The sequence below is a fragment of the Saccopteryx leptura genome, chromosome 1 (assembly GCF_036850995.1).
Source record: "Saccopteryx leptura isolate mSacLep1 chromosome 1, mSacLep1_pri_phased_curated, whole genome shotgun sequence".
NCBI lineage: Eukaryota > Metazoa > Chordata > Mammalia > Chiroptera > Emballonuridae > Saccopteryx > Saccopteryx leptura.
The window spans coordinates 268,395,176-268,407,815 of record NC_089503.1 but is presented as its reverse complement, the minus strand read 5'-3'; the positions used below and the strand labels follow the sequence as shown (position 1 = coordinate 268,407,815).

General features: G+C 43.0%; 1 protein-coding gene across 6 annotated transcripts in view; it reads left to right on the top strand.

Moving 5' to 3' along the window:
* HNRNPM (heterogeneous nuclear ribonucleoprotein M) overlaps positions 1 to 12,640 on the top strand; it is a 51,970-nt gene that overhangs the window by 23,846 nt on the left and 15,484 nt on the right. For 3 of the 6 annotated variants that reach the window (XM_066352293.1, XM_066352286.1, XM_066352269.1), the window contains 6 exons: positions 41 to 79; positions 197 to 232; positions 2,217 to 2,370; positions 3,636 to 3,685; positions 5,859 to 5,919; positions 10,630 to 10,731. In XM_066352293.1, coding sequence (XP_066208390.1) covers positions 41 to 79; positions 197 to 232; positions 2,217 to 2,370; positions 3,636 to 3,685; positions 5,859 to 5,919; positions 10,630 to 10,731 — 442 coding nt within the window. Of the gene's footprint in view, positions 1 to 40; positions 233 to 2,216; positions 2,371 to 3,635; positions 3,686 to 5,858; positions 5,920 to 10,629; positions 10,732 to 12,640 lie in introns of all 6 variants that reach the window. The other 3 variants (XM_066352291.1, XM_066352279.1, XM_066352259.1) reach the window with 1 other exon arrangement.

Sequence of the window (12,640 nt, the reverse complement as noted above, 5' to 3'; positions counted from 1 at the left end):
GCTGGGTCAGTTAAATTTAACACTTTTGTGCTCGTTTTAGGATCCTGATGGTGAACATGCCAGGAGAGCAATGCAAAAGGTGATGGCTACGACTGGTGGGATGGGTATGGGACCAGGTGGCCCAGGAATGATTAATATCCCACCCAGTATCCTAAATAATCCTAACATCCCAAATGAGATTATCCATGCATTACAGGCTGGAAGACTTGGAAGCACAGTATTTGTAGCAAATGTAAGTAAATGACACCTGTCTCAAGTAGAAAAAGTCAGAAGTTTATGAAACAATCTTGTCAATGTGTTATAAAAGTAGGTTTGTTGTTTGAGAAGAAAAAACTGCAGGGGGTTATGTCTTCTTATTGATCTGTTTTAAAAAATCAGCCTTGGGGTGGGCTTTATTCTTTAATGACCCCTGCAGTCATTTGGTTTGACTGGTCACATAGTGGGGTCTGTGTTTATTGAGTATAATGGTGTTTACAGTTTACAAAAGTGGTAACTGAGTCTGCATTCCTCTAGTAGTTTATTTAAGTGGAGGGTAAAAAGTTGTTTTTGTGTGTGTGTGTGTGTTTTACAGAGACAGAGAGAGGGACAGACAGGAACGGAGAGAGATGAGAAGCATCAATCATTAGTTTTTCATTGTGACACCTTAGTTCATTGATTGCTTTCTCATATGTGCCTTGACCGTGGGGCTACAGCAGACCGAGTAACCCCTTGCTCGAGCCGGTGGCCTTGGGTCCAAGCTGGTGAGCCTTGCTCAAACCAGATGAGCCCACGCTCAAGTTGGCAACCTCAGGGTCTCAAACCTGAGTCCTCCGCATCCCAGTCCGACTCTCCACTGCGCCACTGCCCGTTCAGGCTAAAAAAGTTCCTGAGCAAAGATTAAATACTGACATACTGTCTTGTGTCTGGGATATCTTTGTTGTTTGCAGAAGGAAGTTTTTTTTTTTTTGGTTTTGTTTTTTTTTCTTTTTCTGAAGTTGGAAACGAGGAGGCAGTCAGACAGACAGACAACCACCTGCGCCCGACCGGGATCCACCGGGCATGCCCACCAGGGGGCGATGCTCTGCCCATCTGGGGTGTTGCTCTGCTGCACCCAGAGCCATTTTAGCGCCTGAGGCAAAGGCCATAGAGCCATCCCCAGCGCCTGGGCCAACCCTGCTCCAATGGAGCCTTGGCTGCGGGAGGGGAAGAGAGAGACAGAGAGGAAGGAGAGGGGGAGGGGTGAAGAAGCAGATGGGCACTTCTCCTGTGTGCCCTGGCCGGGAATCGAACCCAGGACTCCTGCACGCCAGGCCGACGCTCTACCACTGAGCCAACCGGCCAGGGCCGCAAAAGGAAGTATTTTTAAAGAAAGTGAGTAAGGGAGGATAATGATAAATTTGGGGGAATAATTTCTATATTTAATTTTTATTTATTGATTTTAGGGAGAGAGAAAGAGAGAGACAGGAACATCAAGCTCTTCCTGTATGTGTCCTGACTGGAGATCGAACTGGCAGCCTCTGCTCTTTGGGACACTGCTAACAAACTGAGCTATCTGGCCAGGGCAAAGCTTTGGGGAACCTTTTTTTTTTTTTGATTGATTGATTGATTGATTTTAGGGAGAGAGAGAGACAGGAATATCAAGCAATTCCTGTATTTTCCCTGACTGGGAATTGAACTGACAACCACTGTGCTTCCAGATGATGCTCTTAACCAACTGAGCGATCTGGCCAGGGCTGGGGAACCTTTTTCTCTCTTTTTTTAAAATGTTCAAATATAAGCATTACTTTGCAATGTATGAAGTGACTTAAGCTGGGTTTTTTTTTTCCCCCAGAGAAAAGGAAAAGAGACAGTAAATGGCAGTTAAGACTAGACTTTATATAGTTCTTTTTGGCCCTGGCCAGGTGGCTTATTTGGTTAAAGTGTCATACCCAATACACTGAGGTTGCAGGTTCAGTCCTGTCAGGGCACATAAAGTAATTAACCAATGTATGCATAAATAAATGAAATAGCAAATCTCTCTTCCTCTCCCCCCCTCCTCTCCCTCTTCTCCCTTCCTTTCTCTCTTGAAAAGTTCCACTACAGTCCATAAATGATTTTTTTGTTTTGTTTCTGGAGGGGGTGCTGGTGAAATATTCTTCTAATGTTTGTTTCTAAACAAAGCATGTTATGTGCATGTAATAAAAATGTTTTCCTTAAGATTTCTACATTGAGCTTTTCTTCCCTGTTCTCTTGATTAGCTGGATTATAAAGTTGGCTGGAAGAAACTGAAGGAAGTTTTTAGTATGGCTGGTGTGGTGGTCCGGGCAGACATTCTTGAGGATAAAGATGGAAAAAGTCGTGGAATAGGCACTGTTACTTTTGAACAGTCCATTGAAGCTGTGCAAGCGATATGTATCCTTTTAATGGAATTCACCTCTTGTTGATTTGTCTCAATGTCTTAGTAATAATAGAGGTTTGTGTGGAGAAGTGGTAATCTTGTGTATCACTATTTCCTGAGTGACTAGAGGGAATGCCTTGCTGCAGGCTTTGAAAATTCTCTGGGATGGAATTGATTTAGTTCTGTGTAATGGAAGGGCTGGTTAGAAAGTAGGCAGTTCCAGCCTGACCTGTGGTGGCACAGTGGATAAAGCATCAACATGGAATGCTGAGGTGGCCGGTTCGAATCCCTGGGTTTTGCCTAGTTAAGGCACATGCACAAAACAACTATTATGAGTAGATGGTTCCTGGCCCCCCTTTCTCTCTCCAAAAAGCAATAAATAAAATCTAAAAAAAAAAATAAAAGCCTTAACTTAATAATTCCACCACTGAGATTTTTTGAAGGAAAAAAGGAATGAAAGTAGGCATGTTCCCATGAATAGTCTTTTCTAGTGATTTCTTTTTATTTTATTTATTCATTTTTTTTAGAGTGGAGAGAGAGAGACAGGGGGAGGAGCTGGAAGCATCAACTCCCATATGTGCCTTGACCAGGCAAGCCCAGGGTTTTGAACCGGCGACCTCAGCATTTCCAGGTCGACGCTTTATCCACTGCGCCACCACAGGTCAGGCTAGTGATTTCTTTTTAGAGAGGTCTGATTTGAAGGTGGGAGTTCAAAGAATGTGTCAGTAGAGAGAAATTCAGTTATTTCATATATAAACCTTTGCAGGGCCCTATCTTTCCAGTGTATTGACAACACTTTGGAAGAAGCACTTGTCTCTTACCCGAAGCTGTCTACCCCTACAGTTAAATTTTTGTAGCCGCAGTGAGCTTGTGCTTAGAGCAGCGGTTCTCAACCTGTGGGTCACGACCCCGGCGGGGGTCAAACGACCAAAACACAAGGGTCGCCTAAAGCCATCGGAAAATATGGCTAGAGGATGGTTTGGTGAGAGGTGTAAGGTTATGTGAATGTAGCTCTACACCTAAGGTACAAGCTGAGGATTACTTCTTTCTTTCCCCCTGGAGCTCTATTTCTTGTTCTCTTACCTATTCCCCTCCAGCTGTGCATACTTTTATTATTTTTTCCTTTTTATTTATTGGAGTGATACTGGCTAACAAATTAAACCAGTTTTAGGGTTCACTATTTACAACACATCACCTGTACCCTGTATTGTGAATTCACCATCCCTGCTGCTGTAAGTGTTTATAGAATTGAAAGAAATTGCCTTAATTGTAACATCAGCTATGTTTAACGGCCAGCTGCTCTTTGATAGACCAATGCACGTGAAAATGGTAAGTTAATAGGAGCTCTTTATACTCAAATTTAAGTCTGGCAAAATGTGGGATTGTTAAGAGTGCACATGCTTTGCTGTTATTTGTTTATTTTACTTGTTTTATTGAATTTATTGGGGTGACATTGGTTAATAAAATGATGTTTCAGGTGTACAGTTTTATAACATCTAATATTTTAACATCTAATATTTGACTAAGCAGGGGCACTTACCTTTTTTTCTCTTAGATTGTCAAATTAAAAAAAAAATGACAACAGCCAACACAACAATAGCCGTCTGGTGTTAATCAAAATTAACACTTTTTTTGTCAGATTGATAAAAATATTTTTTGTTGTGTTGCAGTTTTAGTAATTAGCTTATGTATGCCATGAGATGAAAAAAGTTGAAAATCACTGGTCTTAAGTTCTTTGCTCATGCAGCTCTCACTTCAGATATATTTTTCTTTGCACTGTTGACTGATTGGCTGGTCAAGTGGCCAGTTGAGTATACTTCTTGAGCAAGTGATCTGTTTCAAAGAATAGTTCTATACCTAGGTTTCCAATTTTCAGTATGTTTAGTTAGCAACATGTCTTTAATGAACCTAATTACTATATTTCCCCATGTATAGAGATGCACCCTTTTTCAAAAAATTTGGGGTCTAAAAACTGGGTGTGTCTTATAGAGTGGTGGTAGGTTTTTTTGTGGGATATTTTTGTGGCAGAGACAGAGTCAGAGAGAGGGACAGATAGGGATGGACAGACAGGAAGGGAGAGAGATGAGAAGCATCAGTTCTTCGTTGTGGCTCCCTAGTTATTCATTGATTGCTTTCTCACATGTGCCTTGACCGGGGGGCTACAGCAGACTAAGTGACCCTTGCTTAAGCCAATGACCTTGGACTCAAGCTGGTGAGCCTTGCTCACACCAAACGAGCCCGCGTTCAAGCTGGCAACCTTGGGGTTTTGAACCTGGATCCTCAGCGTCCCAGTCCGATACTCTATCCACTGCACCACCACCTGGTCAGGCTAAAATGGTTGTAGATTTTTTTACTTGCCCTTCCCACTTGAGTTGTATGAATTTTATAATGAATAAAACCTGAGTTTAATAACTATGTAATTTTCCCCCCCGAATTTCGGGACCCAAAATTAAAGTGTGTCTTATACATGGGAGCGTCTTACACATGGGGAAATACAGTAAGTCTTTGGTTCAAAAAGCCCTTAAAGTGTTATTGAAGTGCTTCAGTATAAACATGAAGCCTGCTATGGCTGTGTCAAAGATAAGAGTTAATACAAGAATGACTGGAATGTGATACGGGCAATGTATGGAGTTAACACTCACATTCAGGAAAAAATAAAAGGAACTAGAAAAGAATTATTACTATTTTTGTCTCATTTTATTTTTATTCTTAAGTGAGAGGAAAGGAGATAGACTCCCGTATGCACCCTGTGATCTACCCGACAGTCCCAGTCTGATGTCTATGCTTGGACCAAACGAGCTATCCTTAGCACCTGGGGCTGTTGCTAAAACCAGTGGAGAGGGAGGGGGAGAGAAACAGATGGTTGCTTCTCGGGTGCCCTGACCAGGGATTGAACCCCAAACGCCTGCATGCCTGGCCGATGCTCTGTCCACTGACCCAATCATCCAGTGCCCTAAAATTGAATTTTCTAATTACTTGAAACATTCAATTTAGGTTTTTTTGTTTTTAATTTTTATTTATTCATTTTAGAGAGGTGGGGGAGGGGCTGGGGGAGGAGTAGCAAGCATCAACTTTCATGTGTGCTTTGACCAGGCAAGCCCAGGGTTTTGAACTAGTGACCTCAGCATTTCAGGTTGACACTTTATCCACTGCGCCACCACAGGTCAGGCCTATTCAGCATAGTTTTTAAAAAACTAGATAATTTGCTCACATGATTCAGAAGGCAAAAAGCATGGAAAAGATAGTGTGAGTGTTGCTTTTGGTTCATGCCCAGGTTTTGTCTGTCCCACACAGTATATACATATGTATATATATTTTAATCCTTCCCTCTTTACACAAAAGGTAACAAGAAATATCTTGTACTTTTTAATACTTGCATGGTATTCTGTGGTGAGGGTCTATCATAATTTACCAGATTAGTCCTCTATTGTTGTTGTTTTCTGTCTTTTGCTGCTGCAAATAGTCTTTCATGAATACTGAGATTTATTTACTTCCCTTTCAGGATGAGAGAGCCTTACCAAAGGGAGATTTTTTTCCTCCTGAGCGTCCACAACAACTTCCCCGTAAGTGTCTAAATTATTATGGCTGAGATTTTGAATTTTATTTATACTAACCAGAAAACTACAGTTACTGTTGAACTTGTGTGATGTTTTCCTACAGTGTTCTTGACCATTCTTGAGGGAAAAGTTCAAAAAGTTTTTTTTTTTGTTTTTGTTTTGAGAGAAGGGGACAGAGATGAGAAGCATCAACTCCTAGTTGTGGCACCTTAGTTGTTCATTGATTGCTTTCTCATGTGCCTTGACCGGGGGGCTCCAGCTTAGCCAATGACCCCTTGCTGAAGCCAGTGAACTTTGGCTCAAGCCAGCAACAATGAGGTCATGTCTATGATCCCACGCTCAAGCCGATGAGCCTGTGCTCAAGCCAGTGACCTCGGGGTTTCAAACCTGGGTCCTCTAGCATCCCAGGCTGACACTTCATCCATTGTGCTTCCACCTGGTCAGACATTTTTGAGTTTTTTTCTATAGGTATTTTTCAGAGTGAAAAATGAGCAGAGATTTACAATTTAGCAAGGATTAGTAGGATTACTTTGTGGTGAGGCAGGCCACCTGCCCGGATGTAGAGAATGTAGTGTTGGGCATTTTGAAAAGTATAGTGGGGAAGGAAGAAGCCAAAACTGTAGGGCTAGGCTGTACTCCAGTCCAGAAGAGATTGGTTATTACCATACAGCCTAGCAGTGTCACTCCTAGGCACACTCTGAGAGAACTAAAAACTTCCATCCATACAGAGAGACATACACAGATGTTCACAGCAGTGTGATTCTAGCTGATAAGTAGGTAAATGCAGTATGGTAAATTTACAGAATTGAACCTTATTCAGGCATAAAAAGAAATAAAGTGTTGATACATGCTACAGCATGGATGAACCTTGAATCCATCTTTAGGAAGAGTCCAGAACAGGTGAATCTGTAGGTAGAAAGTAGATTAATGGTTGCCAGAGGCTGGGGAGAGAGGATAAGTGAAGAGTGATGAAAATGTTCTGGACTTAGGTGATGGTGGTGATTGTATAACTCTGAATATGCTAAAAATCACTGAACTAAATACACTTTATTTATTTTGTGACAGAGTGAGGGACAGATAGGGACAGACAGGAAGGAAGAGAGATGAGCATCAATTCTTCATTTTGGTTCCTTAGTCTCCTTAATTCGTTGATTGCTTTCTCATATGTGCCTTGACTGGGGGCTCCAGCAGAGCAAATGACCCCTTGCTCAAGCCAGTGACCATGGGATCATGCGTATGATCTCACACTCAAAGCTGGTGAGCCTGCACTCAAGCCAGCGACCTCAGGGCTTCAAACCTGGGTCCTCTGCACCTCAGTCCAATGCTCTATCCACTGCACCACTGCCTGGTGTCAGACTGAACTGTATACTTTTAATGGGTGAATCTTATGGTGTGTCAAGTGCAGCAATCAAAATTTTTATATAGGCTTAATTGTAGCATCCAGGTGAAAATCTGCAATGGGGAAGGCTAGTTGATAAAATTACCACCTAGATGGAAATGGCACCCTGTAGTGAAGTCCTAGGCACTGCCATCTAGCAAGCCCACAGGGGTGAGCTGAGCCTGAGCACAGACTGCAGTGGGACTGCGAGTGAGGGTTGGGGAATCAGCAATGCAGACCAGCCTAGTGAATGGGGAAGGTAGGAGGTGGGGATCTGCTTGTGCTTTGCTAGGGAGTACTTTCCAGCAGGTAAGGCAGTTGGGGCCAGGCTATTTGAAGGACCAAAAAGTGCCTCCACTCTGGAGCCCTGACTTACCTTTGGGGTCCAGCCCTCCGAGGCTGGATAGACTAAACTCTTGAGTGCCTTTGCAGTTTAGAATTATAGAAGTATGCATATAAGAGGCAGATATTGAAGGGGGAGGTCAGTGGCTTCAAAATAGAAGATGTCTTAACTGTTGAAAGTTAATATTTATTGAAGGACCACATTTCTTTGTCATAATCAGTGTGATCATTTGCAGTGATCATCCAGGTTCAGGGTAATGGCTCTTGTAGATTATCTGCAAGGGTTGGAGAGTTGCTTGACAACTTTGGCAGGTAGCCTATTATCCAGGGAGCCTATTATCCATAGTGTTGGTCTCTGAGCACATTTTAGAGGGTTGACTTGAAAGTTTTCAGTACTTGAGGGAATAAGTACCCTTGGTGATTTCTTGCTGCTGTTTCAATTTAAAAACAGGGCCCTGTCTGGGTAGCTTAGTTGGGTAGAGCATCATCCCAATATGCCAAGGTTGTGGGTTTGATCCTCAGTCAGGGCACATAAAAGAATCAACCAGTGAGTGCATAAATTAGTGGAACAACAATTCGATGTTTCTTTCTCCCCCTTCGCCCTTCCTCAATAATACAAATAAATGAAAAATAGAAATATTTGTAAAAAATAGAAACAGAGATGTTAATCCTGTTTAAATACTTGGGAACTGTCAGGTTATATTTTGTTGAATTTATTGGGGTGATATATGTTAATTACAGGTTTCGGTTATACAATTCTAATACATAATTTGTATATTGTATTTTGTGTTCACCACTCCAGGTCAAGTCTCCTTCCATCACTATTTATTTCCCCCTTTATCCTCTTCTACATCTCCCACCCCCCTTACTAATGAACTTTTTTTTTTTTTCATTTAAAAATGTTGCCTGCTCTTTTTAAGATTTTTTAAATTTACCAATTTCACAGGTGGGGGAGCAAAAAGTAACTCGTAGTTGCTTCACTTTAGTTGTTCCTTGCTTGAGGTATGTGCCTTGACTGGGAAAACCCAGGGTTTTGAACCAGCAACCTCAGCATTCAGATCAGTGCTCTATCCACTGTGCCACCACCAGGCCAGGCTTGTCTGGTTTTTTGTTTTGTATTTGCTTTTTAATTGTATTTATTGATTTGAGAAAGAGGAAGGGAGAGTGAGACAGGAACACTGGTTTTCCCTGACTGAGGATCGAATTGGCAACTGCTATGCTTCGGAGCAAAGAATCTCTTATTAACTGAGCTTTCCTGCCAGGGCTTGCCTGGTCTTGATTTAAACATCAGATCATGGTCAACTAGAGCGTTGTAAGTGTCTTAGACTATCTCAGGCTTTGTTGGCTATTTTGAGACCAGTTTGTATTCTTGGGTCCCTATTTGTGGATCATGGAACTGAAAGTGGGCTGGGTATCTGTGGGTTAGGAAACTTTTTGGGTAGAGGATACTTTCTCTGAATACACTAACTTCATTGTTATTAAAACCACCTGCAGCAGAGCCAGAGAATAGTGTATGCCCAGTGGTTAATTGGCTGGTTTACAACATTGGTTTTTGTTTTGTTTTTGTATTTTTCTGAAGTTGGAAACAGGGAGGCAGTCAGACACTCCCACATGCGCCTGACCAGGATCCACCTGGCATGCCAACCAGGGGGCGATGCTCTGCTGCACCCAGAGCCATTCTAGCGCCTGAGGCAGAGGCCATAGAGCCATCCTCAGCGCCCGGGCAAACTTTGCTCCAATGGAGCCTTGGCTGCGGGAGGGGAAGAGAGATACAGAGAGGAAGGAGAGGGGGAGGGGTGGAGAAGCAGATGGGCGCTTCTCCTGTGTGCCCTGGCCGGGAATCGAACCCGGGACTCCTGCACGCCAGGCCGACGCTCTACCACTGAGCCAACCGGCCAGGGCCACAATATTGTTTTTTCATGAGGAAAATCCTTTGAGCTACTAGGTCGGGAGGTGGAGGTAGGTATGTTTGTCGTGTTTGCCATGCTTGCGATGCGATGTCTTGAGTTGCCTTTTTTGATCAAACATTGCTCAGCCCTGGCCAGGTAACTCAGTGGATAAAGCATTAACCCAGCATACCAGAGGTGACAAGTTTGACACTCCCCTACCCCCCCCCCCCCAAATCAGGGCACATACATGAAGCAGTGAGTACACAACTAAATGAAACAACTGAGTGAACAAGTTGATGCATCTCACTCTCCCCTTCTCCTCTCTCTCCCCTTCTTCCTCCTCTCTCCCCCTCTCTCCTCCACTCTCCCTCTCTCTCCTCCTCTCTCCCTCTCTTCCCCATTCTCTCTCTCCCTCTCCCTCTCTGCCTTTCTTTCTTCCTTTTCCCTCTTCTCCCTTCCCTTCCTTCCTGTCCCTTGAACCAATGGAAAAATAATAAAACATTTCTCAGTTTACCATTTAGGGACATATATACGTGGTCATGATTTTTTTTTTTTGAGTTGTTTATAGTTCTCTGTAACTTTCAAGTGAACTAAATTTTAGTTGCCTTTCTTATAAATATTACAAACTCTAATCTATAATTGCATGCACAAGGTTATGCCTTAGAAAGGAGAGCTTCCAAATGTACCAGTAGTGTTATGTTATGAGTTAGACCTGGGTTTATTGGTGGGGATGGAGCGTGACAGATATGACTTTTTTTTTTAAGAGACAGAGAGAGACAGATAGGGACAGACAGACAGAAAGGGAAAGAGATAAGAAGCATCAGTTCTTCGTTGCGACACCTTAGTTGTTAATTGATTACTTTCTCCTATGTGCTTTGATGGGGGGGGGGTGCTACAGCAGACCGAATGACCCTCTGCTCAAACCAGATGAGCCCACGCTCAAGCAGGCAACCTTGGGGTCTCAAACCTAGGTCCTCTGCATCCCAGTCCGACACTCTATCCTCTGCACCACCACCTAGTCAGGTGCTATGACTCTTTTTTGCCTTTGGGAGGTCATGCTTTATTTTAAGTGAAATCTACATTTCTGATTTTCTCTTTTTCTTACAGATGGACTTGGTGGTATTGGCATGGGGTTAGGACCAGGAGGACAGCCTATTGATGCCAATCACCTGAGTAAAGGCATTGGTATGGGGAACATCGGACCCGCAGGTGAGAATTATAGTGTGCATTGATTGGGGTTTATGGGGAAGTTGAAGGTTAAATTTATTAATCATTGGGATAATTGGATGTTGAGTAGTTCATAAAGAATACAGATTTTTGAGAGGCAGGGAGAGAGAGAGACAATAATATTGAGCTGCTCCTGTGTGTGCCCTGACTGGGCAATCAAACTGGCAGTCTTCACACTCCAGGTTGATGCTCCAACCAACTGAGCTGTTTGACCAGGGCTTAATTTTTATTGATTTTTAAAGAGGCAGAGAGAAAGGAAGAGAGGGGAGGGGAGGGGGAAGGAAGCTTTTGTTTCACTCAGTCATGCACTTTTTGGTTGCTTCCCTTGTGTGCCCTGAACCCCAGGGATTGAACCCACAACCTTGTTGTTTCGGGACAGTGCTCTTAACCAACAGAGCTGACCAGCCAGGGAAAAAGATTTAATTGAGGCAAAATTACCTTCTTATCTCTGATTCATTTTGATTAAAGGCTGTATTTTGTATTTTTCCTGAGTTGAGTCCTTTTTTTCTAAAGTCATCATACCTTAGAATTTTATCCTTGTATGACCTTTGGAGCTGAGATAGTTAAGCCATTCAGTAAAAGGCAAGCCAGAGAGTTGGTCTTGTTCAAGGTCACACCATCAGTTAGTGACAGAGATTGTAGGTCTCCTGACCATGGGACTATAGCACTGCCACAGTCTATTACCTAGACCCCCTTAGGCCTTGGAGTTGACACAGATTCTGAGGTAGGGGCGTTGATGGATGCAAAAAAAGCATGGAGGGTGCCTCCTTGCAGGACAGCGTAGCTGTTGCAGACCACAGGACATGTGACGCACAGTCTTGTTTTTATTCCAGAAGATAGGAAATAGCTAATAAATGAAAGCTTGGTTATGTAGAATAAGCTTTAAACTTTGCTGTTTAGCATTTCTGTGCAATAAGACATTTATATATAAATACTATTTAAAAATACTGTATTTTTATAACTTCAGACCTAGGTCTGTTTTTCTTGAGATTCTTTTGAATTGCAAGGTGGGTGCTCCTCTATCTTGCTACTATTAGTTCTATATGTCCCTGTGTTCTGCTCAGCTTGAACCCTGGGCTGACCTCAACAGCCTGGGCCATCACCTCAAATGGCTGTACTAATCTGACCACCACACCCTCCTGCCTGATATTTAAGAAGAAAGGTTGGGGTCAGGGAAGGGAAGTCTCCGTGTTTTTAGGAATTGCTTTTAGAGAATTTTACCTTCAAAGGGATATTTTATCCATCTCTGATCCCACACTTAAGCCTTGGGGTTTTGAACCTGGGTCCTCTGAGTCCCAGGCTGATGCTCTATCTACTGCATCACTGCCTGGTCTCAAAGGGATTTTATTTGCCAGGGGGTGGGGGGAGACAGAGACAAAGACAAAGTCAGAGAGAGGGATGTATAGGGACAGACAGACAGGAAGGGAGAGAGATGAGAAGCATCAATTCTTTGTTGCGGCAACTTAGTTGTTCATTGATTGCTTTCTCGTGTGTACCTTGACCCGGGGGCTACAGCAGACCGAGTGACCCCTTGTTCAAGTCAGCAACTTTGGGTTAAAGCTGGTGAGCCTTGCTCAAACCAGATGAGCCTGCGCTCAAGCTGGCGATCTCGGAGTCTCGAACCTGGGTCCTCTGCGTCCCAGTCTGACACTCTATCCACTGCACCACTGCCTGGTCAGGCCTTAAAGGGATTTTTAAGATAGACTTCTGCTTTCTGAAATAATCTTCTAGTGAATGTTCCCTAGTCTGTTCCTTATAATTAGATTTCATGTTTAAAACTGTCTACCTTGGTAATTTAAGATATGTGGACCCTACAGAATTTTGAGTCACATAGCAATATTTGTTACAGGCTTACATAGTGTTCTTGGAATGTTATGGTTTGACAGTAGAA